Source organism: Aulonocara sp. 'chitande type north' Nkhata Bay, linkage group LG12 (assembly GCF_057382095.1).
Source record: "Aulonocara sp. 'chitande type north' Nkhata Bay isolate Kocher_YH1m ecotype deep benthic linkage group LG12, A_spYH_male_GT1.1, whole genome shotgun sequence".
Taxonomy (NCBI): Eukaryota; Metazoa; Chordata; class Actinopteri; order Cichliformes; family Cichlidae; genus Aulonocara; species Aulonocara sp. 'chitande type north' Nkhata Bay.
Genome location: NC_141355.1, coordinates 20,921,590 through 20,937,270, shown reverse-complemented (window position 1 = coordinate 20,937,270; position 15,681 = coordinate 20,921,590). Strand labels below are relative to the sequence as shown.

Below are 15,681 nucleotides of genomic sequence, written 5' to 3'. Positions count from 1 at the left end.
GCACTCACTTGGCGTTAGATTACAGAACACTGCCTCATCATTCCCTTTTGTTAACATCTGGACATGTGTGGACCAATGCGCTGAGCGAGCTTCCACATAATGCAATATAAAACACTTAGATTCAAAAGCCGTTTTTGTTGGACTGGTGTCAAAGCAGTCTTTAATTCACACTTCTACTCCAGGGCTTCTGGAGGGAGGAGTGAACAAAGACACACCCAGTCCAACAAGGGTGTGAGACAGCCGGAGTAATGAGCCTGTGTGGAGCAATAAGAGGAGGGTGTGGCTTTTTACGCAGGGAGAGCAGATAAGCTAAGTTTGCTTTGTAGTTTGCTGAGCAGGCATTTTACCTTCAGTCAGTAGGACTGTGCGTTTCCACTTGTCTTCGCTCGGTCTTTTTTCCGTGAGTTTTTAAACAAGACTGCGTGGTAGCAGCTTCCACCACAGAAGAAGTAAAACACAAGAAGACAGCTCCAGGAAAACTTCAGTAGGCAGCCATGAAGGACAAAGTGAGGAGAGGAGGAGGAAGAAATCAAGCCAAGGCTGGTAAGAACTAGTCTGTGGGATATGTTTTACGTGTGCGCTCCTCTCTCTTTGGCACTTTCTTCCTTTTTGTGCTTGTGCGAGGGGTGTCTCCTGTAGCAGGAGAATGTGTGGAGGGTGAGACATTCCAGCACTGTACTGCTCCTCTGAACATGGCCGGTGCTTTTACCAACTTCCTGACCACTTGAAGCATCTCCTGCTGTGTATTTTGCGCATTTGAGTGCCACACACGCATACACACGTGCTGTGATGCAGCTAAAATCAATAGGAATATGTGCACAGATGTGTAAGGGGCCTTACAATATCCCCTTACAACCTTTTTAAGAAGTGAAACTCTACACACTTTCTTGATTTTTGTCCAAAACAGTTGCCACACTCTTGTGAGGACCTCCTAACGTGTTGCCACTCCCCTCATACATAACATGCTGATTGAGTTAAGGTAGAATATGCGCTAGCCTGTCACCAATTAAATTGCCCCGAGGGCGTTTTTCTTTCAAAAAATGTCATTAATCTTTGAACTGTGATTGACAGTTTAGGTAATTTCAAAGTACAGAGGAATGCTCTGACAATTACAGTTTTGCATGGTTACCATGAACGCGCTGTAGCATATACATTTCTTTGCTTCCTAGCTCGATTATAGTGCAAGCCAACTTCAGGAATCAATGCCAACATAGACTCTGTACGAGCTCCAAAAGAGAAGCGGAGGAGAGGAGGGACATTCTGACGACCAATCACAAACTGCTATTGTTTTGGGTGCTTTCCAGTTGCAAAGTAGTCCCAGATTGACAGCAAGAGTTGTGGCTGTGCTGCAGAGTGAATGAATGACAGTAGCCAGAGATAAGCTCAAAGTTATTATTGGCCTCTGCAATGTGCATGTTATGTTTTAGTAGCCATTGTGTGAATGCATCATTGCAAGCAAGCCTGATCCATCACCTAGGTTTTAGTTTTGTGTCACAGTTTGCTGCTTTTATCTACATAGCAGCATTGGGTGTTGGCTGTCCTTTCACTCTGAGATGGCATGTAGGCCAGTATGCAAATGCAACAGGTTTAGCCATACTTCCATTAGTGGAACACGCCAAGTCCTGTTCTCCCTGCAAGTGTGTGTAAAAAGCTAGACACTCCCCATGTTTCTTTCTCTCTCTCCCCCCCTTCCCCTCTTACTTGTATAAATTCACACTCTCCTTCAGGCACTCTGTTACATACCAAACTTTCCATCCTAGCTCATACTCATTTTAGAGGAAATTAGTGGGAAGAACGTGATAAATAATTATTACTATTCCTTTGTTGTTTGACTCTGTTTTAAAAGTGGCAACTAAGCAAGAGTATTGCGAATGTTGCCCAGATGGAGTCCCTGCCTCATCACGGTAGGTAAAATGCAAAAGGAAGGCAATGATTTGCAAGTAGTACAGCAAGAACGTGTCAAATGTTACAGCGAGAAGCTGTAATCTTTTCCTTTTTAGTATATACTTCGAGCAAACAATTTCATAAAAGTCGGGCTCCTTTCCCACCGTGCTGCATGTGTCCGCTTCTTCTTAACAGCCCTGCAAGTGTTTGGGAACTGAGGGGACCATCTGCTGCTGAAAGGTTTTTTTTTTTTTTTTTTTTTTTTTTTTTTTTTTTTTTTTTTTTTCATTCTTGCTGCTCAACAGTTCAGGGCTGCCTTTGTCATATTTTTCTTTTAATCATGTGCCAGATGTTTCAGTGGGTGGCAGGTTCAGACTGCAGGCTTTTTCTGACATGCTGCTCAAATGGGTGCAGAAATATTGTTTGTCTCGCTGAAGGAAGCAAGGCCTTCCCTGAAAAAGGGAATAAAATACTTCAACATAAATGGTGCCTTCACAGATGTGTAAATCACCCAAACTTGATGCTACTTTTTGCTGTCCTTCAAAATGTTTGCAATCAGATATGATGATTAGCAGGTGTTTCACTCTGTTTTATGGGCATGTCAACAGAATCTCAGCTGTTCTGGAAACTGACATGTTCTGCTCCTTTTGCAGAACTCTTTGTTTATCCTGTTGAATCTGTTCCTCTGATTTCTCCTTCAAACAGATGCAAACAGCGTGACTGTTGGAAGCGATGCTGTCGGTATTCGCCTAGATGACGTCACATCGTTTTCTGTAAAGATCCAGGGAGCAGGAGTAGAGCCCTTTGAGCTGCAGGTACTGACTCACTGTCTGTTCCTATTTTCCTTGTTTTGTTTGTCTTTTTAAAAGCGGTGATGGCTATTCTTGTAGGGTCTTTGCCTTACAATATAAAGCACCTTGAGGTAATAATTGCTGTGATTTGGCACTATATATAGAAATAATATTGAAATTAAAATTTAGCTGGAACTATGTATTTATGGTTTATCATTTTTATCCTTTGTTATATTTGCCACTGTGGATAATTCTGTATGTCTGAAATTCTCCTCACAAGTAGATATTTGAGTGTTCGCAGATTGGATTTAACTGGTGTGTGTTTTTAAAAAAAAAAAAAAATTCATCTCTGTAGGTCCATGGTTTTTGGCTTGTTCAAGATGCAGTAATGACTCTGCTTTCGAGGAATGAGGTGTTCCCGCGCTCCAACCTCTCACTCACACTGGCCGGGGCAACTCTGGATCCCCTTGCTCAACTGCAAAACGTCAAGGGTCTTAAAGCAGGTGCCATCCTTCGCCTTGTGGAAGGTATCATGTTTCTGTTTTTAATAAGCTGTCTTTGGCTACCACTCAATAAGAAATTCACCAATATGTAAGAATCGTTAAGTAAATTACTGCCTGTTTTATTCTTTTGGTAATTCAACCCATTTACACATTAGTAACATTTTAATTCTACAGCACTTTTTTTTTTTTTGAGTTCTTAGCAGACCTCGAGGTTGGAGGGAGAGCATTCCAGAGCATAATTATGTTCATAGCTTGTTAATTTTAACAATAATCCTATCCATATTTTCACCACACTCTCACCCTTTCTCATCCACAGACACCTAAGTTTATCTTGGCTCAGTGTAAACACCTGACTCACTTTTTCTGAGTCATCACACAAAGGTTTATAGATGCAGAGATTTAGTTGTAGTCTTTGCAACCATAAGTGCAAACTCAAGTATTTCACCCTCTAGCTGCTGAAACAATGTACCCTCGAGCACATTCCTTATGCATCTTCTTTGTCGAACTCTGTACGGCTTGTTCTTTGAAAACAGGGCTGACCACTTTCAGGTGGTTATCAGATCTTTGTCGTATTGCTCAGAGTTTTTTAATTGGTCGATCTAAATTTTCTGTTAACCAGCGCACGTCTTTTCAGAGCCTTACACTTTCCGCTCAGCCAGAGTGCATCTGGCTCGTGTGCTTGAGCTGCTGAGAGCATCTGGACCTCAGGATGCACTGAGAGAAGGACGCTCACCTAGCATACTGGAGGCACTGACACATACACAAATACCAGGTAAACACACACCCTGTGCATTTAGACAAATTGTAACACGTACACCAAAAATGGACTCTAACTCAGTCGAATCTCCCCCCAAATGTAGAAGCTAGCTTACAAAATGGAAAGAGCCTTAAGCGCTCTCTAAGCCACACAAAAACTGAATCAACCAGCCAGGATGGAGCGCCACCTGACTACCTCCTCCCCGGTTCCTCGGAAAGACCGCTCATGGCCCTTCTCCCACATAGCTCCCAACCAGAGGTGCACAAATAAATGGAATCTTTTTATTTGTTTCACCTAAACACACTCACTAACTCTGCATCACTTTATCCTCATCAGGCCCCCAGTTACCTGAAAGACCTGTCTCTCAGCTGCTGGAACCCTCCTCCAGGACACAGGAAGTTGCAGGGGGACTTCCTGTACATCACTGCAGTTACAATGGAGGGGCGGCGCTGTGACATCACATCCTGTCCAAAAGGTTTTTTTCTAAATAGGTAAAGAAATTCATTTTATTTAATTAAACTGCTTTCTGTGGCGGTGAGGAAAAGCAACAGCAGGCTAATAATACACAACCCACAATCCTTATACTCGTGTTGTACTTTGGTTTATTGTGGCCTTTGACACAAGCAGTGATGAATATTTCATTGGTTGTTATTAGTTCTGAACACTGACAGGAAAGACTTGATAGTTATAAAGAACCTCTACTGGGAACAAAGTTCAATGACATTGGAGAATTTATCAAAATCTGAAGGTTTACAGCAAGGGTCTGCTGTCACCTGACCTAATTTTCTCTGTACTGTGAGTGCATTATCATAAGATTGATGGAATGACAGGCAATGTGGTTAGTGGGTACCTTTATTAATAACCTGAGGTATGCAGATGACGAGAATATCGCACACAGAATTAAGTTTTAAGAGAAGACAAAAGCTCACTATGTAAGAATGACAGGCAAGCAAAATTGTGTGGACACATTATAAGACGAGGACTGGAATATGGTACCTTGGCCTGCATTTAGGAAGAATCTGAGAAAATGTACCTCTTTTTTGTTTTTAGAGAGTTGGGTGGCAGCAACAGGACTCAAAATGTGTGTCAGCGTCATGTTTCCCACTCTGTAGCATCCTCTAAACTCTGGAAACTGAGGAGGCCAGCTGCTGGACATTTGTGAGAGGAGTGTTGTCCCATTCTAGCTGCTCAACAGTCCTGGGTCACCTTTGTATATTTTAATTTCATGATGCTCCAAATCTTTCAAGTTTTCAGTTGGTGAAAGAGCTCGACTGCTGCACGTCAGCACCTGAACTCTGTAACTATGAAGGCATGTTGTTGTAGCCGATGCTATAAGTCTCTTTTGATGAGTAGATCATGAGATATTCAAAGTCTTCACAATTTTTATGTTGAGGAACATTATTCTGAAACTTTCCAGTTTGTAGATGCAGGGTTTTTTTTGTTTTTCCCCACACTAGTGAAACTCGAGCCAACTTTATTTACACTCTCTTTATACCCAATCATGTTGCTGACCTGTAGCTAACCTAACTGGCTACAAAATGTTCCTCCAGCTATTTCATTCTAGCATCACTTTGTTTTGGGTTTTTGTTTTTGTTTTTTTGTTTTTTTCTTCTTTGGTCCCGACTCTTTCAGAATTGGATATGTACCTACTTGCATACTTTCTGGGCCAATGCACACAAAGAAAGAAAATGAAAGGACTGCATCCAAGTTGGTTTAATCATATTCTCTCTCTGACATCTTTTGCAGGTCCACAGAGGATGTGTTTGATCCTCGTCCTGCACAGTCTTCTCCAGTTTGTCACTGTTTAACCGACTTGCTTTGTCATATTAGTCCTGCTGTCAAACAAACTTTTACCACACTCAAAAACAGGTAACGACATTGTTCTTTATAAAGTGAGTACTGCAGCACTGAATATGCATCCCTTCCAGCCTTTCGATTGGCAAAAGAAATGTTCAGTAATGCTTTGAAAATAACCAACTGAATCGTATTTGGAGTAAAGCAGCTTTTTCCTCTTTTTAGGCCCCTGCAACCACCAGTAGAGGTGATCACTACACCCTACCATACGCTCAGTTGGCTTGGTCCTCCATGCGCTACACGCACTCACAAAAACACCTTCACCAGACTGGGAGTAGATGATCAGGCAGAAACACAGGTTGTTTATAGCAGAAGACAGTTGTTTTCTGATGGTTGCTGGCAGCAGTTTGCTGTTGGCAGTGATCCTAATTACGCATGCCTTTGTTTATACGCAGCCTCCAGACTGGAACGAGGAGCTACAAGCAGCCAGAGATCTTCCTCAAGGAAGTCTGGAGGAGAGGCTGCAGAGAGACAAAGCAGTACTTCAGGTAAATATAGAAGCTCTCATTTAGCTTGATGTAATGGATTGTATTTGTCGGGTTTTTTTTTTTTTTTTGGGGGGGGGGGGGTTCATATACTCTTCATTCATTCGTTCCTTTTTGCTCAGGTGAACAGTGCATTTGTGAGTACTGTTATGCAAGGGGCCGAGACTGTGGTAGACGGTTTTGTTGAGCCAGTTAATGGAAACCCAGGGGACCCAGCTTTCCTGTGGGGTGGCCTTTTCATGAGCCAGGGGACAGCAAGTGCAGTGTTTGGTGGTGAAAGGGGTCGCAGGTAAGTGCAAACTCCCTAAAAATGACAAGACGACTTGATGCCCTTTGCTGCTTATGGGATGTACGTATATGATCCATCCCATGTTGTGTATGATAAAATGACTCTTGCATTGTAGTTGTGCTTTTATATTGGCACTGATTATTTTTATCCTCCTCCTTGTATTTGCAGGGCTGCTCAGAGGCTGGAGCTTAACGGTGTGCAGGCTTACAGTGACTTGGAGGGTCTGCAGGGGCTGCACACTATACCCACAGCCATTGTTGACTACAGAGGGGTTCGCCTGTCTGCCCAGGGTCTGGCCCCTGGCTTGGAGGGCTCTGAGCAGGACCAGGGAACTGCTCCTGCTTCAAGGTACACTCCCTGAAGCTGTTTAAGAATGTTTAGTGGTATTAAATTTTCACAGATTTTAATGCTACCTGTCTCACTCGACCTTCAGAGGTTTGCTGTATGGTGTAAATGCAGGACCACAAGAGTCTCCCCATCGTAGACGGCTACTAGAACTGTTGGCTCATGCAGCTAAGTCCCTTTCGCTGCAGAGACACGTTGTCCTGGCACCCAATGGTCACCAGGTGCCCCTGTTCACCTCGGTGGATGCGCAGGGACTGTTGGGAGCTGATGGGAGGTTCTACTTATTAGATGTTTTTAGAAGTTTCCCAGCTGATGCCAACTTCTGTCCAGAGGCACAGACTGAAAGCTGCACGGTGACTGGAGAAGAAGAGAGTAATGAGAATAAGAATGACTGTATAAAAGAAGGTTGGCCAGAGGATTATCATGCAAATACTGACCTTCCAAGGAGTTTTCCTCATGGCCTCTGCAGACTGAGACCAGAACTGATGCAGGCTTTCAGTCAACACAAGTGAGTAGTAAATCAGAAGATTTATTTTAAACTTTTAAGTTTTCACGAAGTTTAAGTTTCTCTTTTGTTTTTAAGACATTGCCAGTTCACTCAGCGTGTCAGAGAGTTGTTGGATGAAAATGGAGGATTTGAAGAATGTGCCACATCTGGTAAGAAGTGTTAGTAGTTCTTACTGAATGGACACTGAAATCATGGCTGTACTTCAGCACATTTTAAGTCAAGTTGTCATTTATTTCTTTTTCGCAGGTGACTCTCGAGCCACTGCTGCCGTCCGAGCTGCGTGTAAAGACGTGGGCTCAGTTAGTGACATCCTCTTTGAGATGCGCTTTAATCCAAATGTATTTTCTCCAGGTATGCAGACTAACTACACAAGTATGCTATAGCAGAGCTCTTATTAGAACTCATCATGACACACTGCTTGTACAAATTTTAGGGGTAGCATTTCCTCCGGGGGAAAGCACATCAACAAAGCTGCAGGAACGGTTACTGAGGGAAGCGGCAGCTTTCATCATCACACACCAGATACCAGCTTTTGTAAGTCCAACCAGAGTTAATGTGCTCCAAATGGTGTCTTTTGAAAACAAACCTGTTCACTAGATGCCTGTTTGTGTCTGCAGTTGGAGGGTTGTTTGCACAACAGTGAGGCTCCAATGGACGGAGCTACTCTAAAAAATGCTCTACATCAGAGAGGCATCAACCTCCGGTACCTGGGCCATGTGGTCAAGGTTATTGCCCAGTCAGAACACAAGGAGCACCTGAGGCATATAATGGTTCGTTTAACTTTAAAAACAAAGCCTAATTCGGTCTTTATGGTGATGCTGCTTTCTTACATGCTCCTTCCTGTTTTCACCAGAGAACGGTCGTAGCTGAAATTTTTATTCGTTCAACAAGAAGGGTGTTCAACAGTTTCCTCCAGGTACTTTTTTTTTTTTTTTTTTTTTTTTTTTCTTTTCTTTAAATGTTCCTTGATGAGAACTCAAATTAATCACCCATGTTTTCACACCTTGGGTTTTAAAAAGGCAGCAGGTGTGGTTTCCAAGGAATGAACTAAAGCCTCCATTCATGTCTCTGTAGGGCGTGGATGTGTCGAGTCTCTCCGCAGCCGTCAGTCACTTCCTTAGCTGCCTGTTGGTTCCCCACTTCCCGCCCACCTCTGTAGGAGAGGATACTAAGAAGAAGTCAAGACGGCGTGGCCGAGGGGCCGGGGCCTCTGAAAGCACACCCTGGAGCACACTCACGGGAGCCGAGCTGTGGAACCTGGTCTGCCAGGATGCTGCTGAAACCTATGTCTTTGATAGCCTGGGGTGAGGGCATGGCCTTTGTTCTCCACATGCATTTATTATCTAATAGTAGAGAATCAATTTGAGAACAACCTGTGTTTTTTGTGGAACAGCTCTGGGCCAAACTACCTGGTGGAGCACTATGGCCTGCAGAAGCTCTCCTTGCTGAGAGAGTTCTGTTTAAAGACTGGTGTACAGGTAACAGACATCTGGAAATATGAATGCAGTTTTAAATTTGTCAGTCCAAGGAGAGGATATGGATATTAATATGTACATTTAAGTTGCAAAATTAGCTTTTAAAAATCAAATTCTGTATATTAAAAGGGAAAGGCACTTTTTTAATCCTGTATCCACACTAGTTGAGACTGAGAGACTACTCCTTTGACAACCAAAACAAAGCTCCTATTGGTCCAGAGGACATCATCAACATGATCCCTGTTGTCAAGCACATTCACATGCCAACTGTGGATGCCTCTAAAGTATATCAAGCTGCACAGCTCTCCATTCAGAAGGGTAAGTCCAACAGCTGCAGACTATTGTCTCTATTTTCTTCCCCGCAGTGTGAATTTACTGAAAAATAAGCTGTGTGTTATGATTGCAGGTCTGCTGGCTCAGGCCCATGAGCAGTTAAAAGAAGCAGTTTACCTGTATGGTAGAGCGTGTGACGATCTGCACCCTGAGGCTGGTTATTGCCACACCTTGCTGGCCAAGGTGGCGTACCTCCAGGGGAAAACTGCTGAGGTATGCTGACTGATCAACGGTTTCTGTTAGCCACAAACATTAACACATAATAGAGGTGAAAATAATAGGACGGCTTTACTGGATCTTTGAAAAACAATTTATGCCACGTTTGAGAGAACACTGCAGCATTAGTTAGAGCAGATGTACAAATTATTGGGCCACACATTTTAAATCTTTGAATTCAGGTGTGTAAACCAAATGCCTACTCATGCTGTCTGCCTTAACAAACGTCAGTGAAAGATTGGCTCATTCTAAAGAGCTTCCTGAATTTGAGCATGGTTCTGTAGTGGGAAGCCACTGCTGCACAAGTCAGTCTGTGGAATTTCTTCCCTCCTAAATATTCCACCATAAACTGTAAGTGGCATTATTGCAAAGTGGAAGCATTTAGGAACCACAGCAACTCGGCCACAGTGTGTCAGACCACAAAGTTAGAGCAGGGTCACAAAGGCTCTGACTCGCCAATCGGCCTCTATAAAACATTAACATCTGCACAAACTGCATCAGGAGTTTCATGACACGGGTTTCTATGACTGAGCAGCTGCTGTATGTGTAAGGTGAAGGTGATCCTGTATTTTTGTTTGTCTCATCTGCATTGCATTACTCTCTTGGTTGATTGATGCAGACATGTATGCACTGCTCCCTCCCTAAACTGTTCCTTTTAATATAGATGAAACTATTTCTCATCTGACTTTCTTTCTCCTTAAGGCCCGCAGTGTCCAGCTGAAGGCAGTTGTCATCAGTGAGAGGGTGCTCGGCTTTGATCATCCAAACACGATTCAGCAATACGTGAGTACAGCTACACATTTGTATATTAGAGAATGTACTTTATCCAGTCATCGCAAAGTCACAGTTGCCATTGTTTTTGTATGTAGGCCCTCTTAGGTGTGTATGTGTATGCTGGAGGGGAGACCACCCTGGCACAGAAGTGTTTCCTCAGAGCTCGTCTGTTAATGCTTACAGTGCACGGAGAAGACCATCCATACACCGCAACACTGGATGTAGGTTTGATCGACTTGAGTCTGGAATGCTCAGAAGAAAAGCTTTTGACAATATAATGAAAAGTGACATGACTATATGAAAGTGCTAACATTTTCTTCTTGTAGAACTGCCTTGGGCTGGTGCTAGCAGAAGATCAGACAGGCCAGTTCCTAAAGAATGCTGTGAGACTTAACACTTCCTTCTTTGGCCCCACATGTCTACAGACTGCTCTAAAGTAAGATAATATTTTGAATAAAAAGTCAGTGAGATGTCTATTGTCTCTCCCCAAAACATGACCACTTTTCTCCCTGATTCTTGTCTGTGCAGTCAGCACTTGTTGGCCCAGTGGATGTGCACTAAGGGTGACTACAGAAATGCTATGACACATGAGAAAGAGGCCTTGACTGCCTTTACCTCTCTGGTCAGTAAAAGTTTGAGAGAGGAAGTAAAGTGGGTGACTGTATTTGCATAGACTTAAATTTTTTTTATTTTTCCCTGCCCCCCTCTTTAGTTTGGAGAAGATCACCCACAAACACGCTGCAGCAAAGACTTCCTGTCCACCATAACCAAGCAAGCGGTAAAAGTTGAACGCACTCTCAGACAGGCAGGAGCTGAGTGCACAGAAGCAACTGTGGAGGTAGGTGCCTGAAAGCATATGCAACTCTCTTTCAAAGGAAAAAGTAAAGCATGCTAAACCCCATTGTTCTCCATTTCCCGCAGTGTCTCAGTCCAACACCCGACATTATTCTGGAGCAGATGGTTCTAGTTACGGGGATCAGGAATATTACACAGAGGTAAATATTCATAGTGGGATGGCATACCCAGTGTTACAGCAATATGACAATGCACGTCTCAAGCCTGGACCCAAAAATGGACTTTAGAAATGGTGTTTTTAAATTCTAGTTGGATTGTATGTGGCTTATTTCAGTATTAGCATTTCTTATGTATAAACCCACTTATGACACGACTGTTTTCACAGTAATAGGTTCCAGGAGTATAAGCAGAAACATCTTGAGCTAAAGGCTGCAGTGGTGAAAGAGCTGGGACTAAAACTACCTAATGTCGCCTCAGTGGCTGTGACTGGAGGAGGGAAATGTTCAGACCGAGAAAAGGGATGTGGGAAGGAACCAGAGGGTGGGGGAAACCCAGCAGAGGATACAAGCAAGTGCCAGCAGGACCAACAAGTAGAAGGATCTCTGGAGAGCACTGGGAAAGTTTCAGCTAATTGTCATGTGACTGAGCAAAACCAGCAAAAGGAGAAAACCAGTGCAGAAGGTGACAAAGCGGCCTCTGATGAGGTCAAAACGGTAAATGATGAGATGGAGTCGAGCTCAGGCGAAATGAATGGAAGGATGGACGTCCCTGCAAGCCCATCGGCCCTGAGAAGTGACGTGAGCTGGGCAGATGTTGTTTCAAAGTCCAGAGGCAAAGCGACAGCCGTAAATAGAGAAGGAGATGGCAGCACTGCCAATGGACCAGCTGAAGAATGATCACGAAGCCAACAAACAGTTGTAATAGTTTTCCAAAGTCACTGCTGTAAGATTAAAAAAAACCTCTTCCAGTATTTCCTGATGAAATTTGATCCAATGAACAAGAAGGACAGAATGACTATTACTTTATCCTGAAGATTTTACCTTAGTACTGACTCGGAGAGGGTTTAACCTTGTTTGTTTTTTGTTTTTTCAATAATAAAATTTTTACCTTGGTGTATTTAAAAAGTGTGCCTTCAGGTTTGTTTCTTAATGCACTTACATGACATGACTTTATATCATGTGAATGTTAAAACTCTAAACTCATCTGTAACTCAGGATGCATCTGTTCCAACGAACCAACCAAATTTAAAGTTCTATTTGTACACATGTGAGCTGAAGCACTGGAAGTTAGACTGTAAAATAAAAAGGGTTAGCTTTTATAAAATCTTACTACTCTATATAAAACTGAATCTGATTGGTCCAAACATAAGAAATTCAACTTATTGTCTTTATATACTTAAATTACCAATGTGACTGTTCAACCCTATGAGAATTTCTATTAATGTGATTATAAATAAAATCTGTGGAGTTGATAAAAGTTGAATTTTTGTAACATGCTAATGTGTGTTTGCTTGGTGGGGTGTGGAAATCAGTTTATGATTTGCGCTTTATGACATGTTATTTTGCTCGAAGCAGCCATCAGAAGATGGGCACTGTGGTGTTTAAATAATGCCTAGTTTGCACTAAAGAGCCAAAGTGTCAAGAAAATCTCCCAAACAACACTACGAGCCTGAATTATAGATATAAGGCAGAACGGATCCATGCAAATCATTGCCTCAGTTTCCTGTTCTTAGCTGACAAGAGTGACAGCCGGTGTGGTCTTCTGCTGCTGAATCTCACCTGCTTCAACATTGTGTGTTCAGATATGCTCTTTTGCATACTTTGGTTGTATCATGGCTAATTCAGGACCAGACACACAAAATGTTACAGTTCTATTAAAGAATTTGTTACGGCTGAATAAAGTCAGACATGAGCAGGATTTGTTCCAACAATTTTTAATTCTTGTGCTCTTCTTGAATAGATTGCATGGTCCACAGCTCAAAATAATCCTTGTTTTATAGTGGGCCTTCATGCCCAGCCCCTCAATTTGTCACTGTTTGTAAAGAAGCTGTTTTAGCTCTCCATTTTATGCCAGCTTTCTTTTGATTGGCTTCTGCTGACAAACAGAGGGTTTGAACAGTAAGTGGGTGGGGCTTCTGTCCCATACATCTGGAACTGACCAAATTAAAGTTCTCTGATGGTCTTAGTTTAGGGCAGTCTGATGCCTGAGGTTCTAGCTCACTGGAAAACTCTGAAACTTGGTTGATGTTTAATATGAAAACCCATCATTGTCACCATATATAATTAAGTAAAAGTACAACAGGTCCATTAAAAAAAACAACTTGTCATATGAATGACAACAGTCAATAACAAATGTCCTATATCCATCTCCTGCCTCAGCTCTGAGTTTCCTTCAGTATAATCTCCAAATCAGGGCTGTGTGGGTACTGTGGTTCAGGTGACTCTGCCCAGGTAGACTGTGGGAGTCCATTAAGGCTGTTGGAAGGAAATGTGATGACTGCTGTGTCATTGAAGACGTCTATCAGATGAGATGGGCATGCAAGCTTTCTCTCCACACTAAAATCCACAGCCTTACTGATGTAGCTGTAGTCTCGCGTAAACTCTTTCTCGATCGTTCTGTTGGGGAAACAGACAGATGTCAACTTCATCTCCACTGCTCTTGCTTAAACGTTTACTCCATCCATCGTCTACGTGTCGTCTCGTACAAACCTATCCCTCATCCCACTGAAGCTGTTTCCGATGATTATCATCAGAGGGAGACCCCGTGCACTCCAGTTCTTCCACAGAAGGTTGTTGTAGAGGGCTTTCCCACAATGCATCAGGTAAAAAAATGTGGGTTTTTCTACCAAACGTTTCCCCTCCTGAGCAATACAGACACAGAGGATCACACACTGTTTGCACAGTCTACTCCCCTAAACAATTTTGTAGTCCCCATTTTCAATATAAAATGGATAATAAATAATAATATAGTTGACATTTGGAAGAACTGTAAAGTTTTATGTACTATATGACACAGTTCTCTTTAGTATATGCCTATTAACAGTGTTTCACTTAATTACCAGGACACGAGGGAGCAACAACTGACCTCATTTTCTGAGAGTACAGTCAGACCCAGGTCTCTCAAAACATCTCTCTCTCCAGAAGAGAAGACTGGATCATAGACTGAGCAGTCCTTTAGAGGAATCTGAAGACATTAACAGGGAGAGACAGAATATGTATAACAAGCAGGGTCTAGTGTGAGTGTTTGTCATCTAACTGATGATGAAGCCTCCCCTGACCTGTCCTGCTTCCAGTAGAAGAAGCAACATGGCAAGCTGGTAGCGGGCTGAGACACAGGAGGCAAACGGACCGAGGCCATAACACACACACTCCAGCTGCTGGCATGTCCTGGGGATCCGCTCCGGCTGGTCCTCAGCGTCCTTGTCCGCTGGAGATTTGGAAAGAGCCGCCACCAAGAGCTGCTCTAAAGGCAGAAACGCAATAACACACACAGCTGCAAGCCAGATGCTTGGTGGTAACCCCAACTTTCAAAGCAAAACCTACCCTTCCAATCGTGCCAAAACTCTTCGCATCTTAGTTCAGACCTGCAGAGGTAAAATAAAGGCAGAGTTATGGGACTGTGGTGAAGATGAGACGTCCGAGGTGTTGCTGCTGAGCTATACTTGAATTTCATACATGGTATCTCTGACGCGTTTAACGGTTTTCCCGACGTCCAGCGACTCCTGGCCGCATGCTGCAGACACCTGAAGAGACTTTGAGCTCCTCGACGCACCTTTTCGTCGCCGAGCCACCTGCCACTCCCCTCCGGTGTCCGACATTTATGCTAACTTAGCACCAATATCCCTGCATATCATTTTTTTAAAAATCGTCCAATTATCAAAGGACAAAACGCATTTTTTCCCTTCAGTAGACAAGTGACTAACATATGGGAATATTTAGGGTGTAACACGCGTTTCCTCTTCCGGCGTTACGCCAAATTTGTAGTCCATCAAATAACATCCACCTGGTGGTGGTGTACGGTCATTAAATCACTATAGAAATAATGCACAGCTCGGTTGATTTAAAGAAACTGCGATATTTATTTTTATTTTTAAATATACTATTACTATATATAATTATGTATATTATTGTAAAGCAAACTAGAAATTGCCCCGTTGTTTTTAGCTAATTTTGTTTATTAATTCATTCTCATATAGGACTTTGCAGTGTGGTTTTATGTATTTTTGTATGTACTTATTTAATACTTTATTTAACCAGTGTGTCCCAAATTACAGATCATGATTCACTTTTATAGTGAAGTCACTGCGACTTTTATCTTTAATAATTTTTAGGTATTCATGTTCAAACATTGCCTCAAATTACTACGAAATAAAATAAAATTCTGAAAGTGGGTAGGCACATTTTTTTCTAACTAAATAAACAAATAAATACATTTTGAAATGCATTTAATATATTTAACATATGAAGCTTTTTTAAACTAATAGTATGATGTAATATGAATTTCTATTAACCTGGGGAAAAAACAAAACTGAGTTTTATATACCGTGTTATTATTATTATTATTATTATTATTATTATTATTATTATTATTTACAACTGAAACGAACATTACTTCGCAAAGTCAATGAAATAAACGCATCTTTGCCCTTTCTACGCCAACAGTCATTACTAAG

At 42.3% G+C, this 15,681-nt stretch overlaps 2 protein-coding genes across 3 annotated transcripts; one reads left to right on the top strand and one right to left on the bottom strand.

The window, feature by feature from the left end:
• The first annotated feature begins 336 nt into the window (after positions 1-336).
• LOC147317347 (clustered mitochondria protein homolog) lies at positions 337-12,839 on the top strand. The gene is made up of 28 exons (XM_086314187.1): positions 337-543; positions 2,590-2,699; positions 3,031-3,202; positions 3,813-3,950; positions 4,039-4,193; positions 4,272-4,426; positions 5,682-5,804; positions 5,955-6,087; positions 6,185-6,277; positions 6,397-6,563; positions 6,732-6,911; positions 6,997-7,416; positions 7,492-7,565; positions 7,663-7,767; positions 7,850-7,950; positions 8,034-8,186; positions 8,270-8,332; positions 8,491-8,720; positions 8,810-8,894; positions 9,056-9,209; positions 9,298-9,437; positions 10,143-10,223; positions 10,310-10,435; positions 10,541-10,650; positions 10,743-10,836; positions 10,927-11,052; positions 11,136-11,209; positions 11,395-12,839. The coding sequence occupies exons 1-28, from the start codon at positions 495-497 to the stop codon at positions 11,903-11,905; spliced, it is 4,122 nt and encodes a 1,373-aa protein (XP_086170313.1). The 5' UTR covers positions 337-494; the 3' UTR covers positions 11,906-12,839.
• Positions 12,840-12,935: 96 nt separating this feature from the next.
• On the bottom strand, positions 12,936-14,960 carry srrd (SRR1 domain containing). 2 transcript variants are annotated; one of them, XM_086312900.1, is made up of 6 exons: positions 14,684-14,960; positions 14,552-14,592; positions 14,287-14,471; positions 14,094-14,192; positions 13,718-13,869; positions 12,936-13,624 (listed from the first exon to the last, which is right to left on the bottom strand). In XM_086312900.1, the coding sequence occupies exons 1-6, from the start codon at positions 14,824-14,826 to the stop codon at positions 13,384-13,386; spliced, it is 861 nt and encodes a 286-aa protein (XP_086169026.1). In that variant the 5' UTR covers positions 14,827-14,960; the 3' UTR covers positions 12,936-13,383. The 2 variants fall into 2 exon arrangements, with proteins under 2 accessions (XP_086169026.1, XP_086169027.1); XM_086312901.1 differs by having other exon boundaries at positions 14,287-14,435.
• Positions 14,961-15,681: the final 721 nt, after the last annotated feature.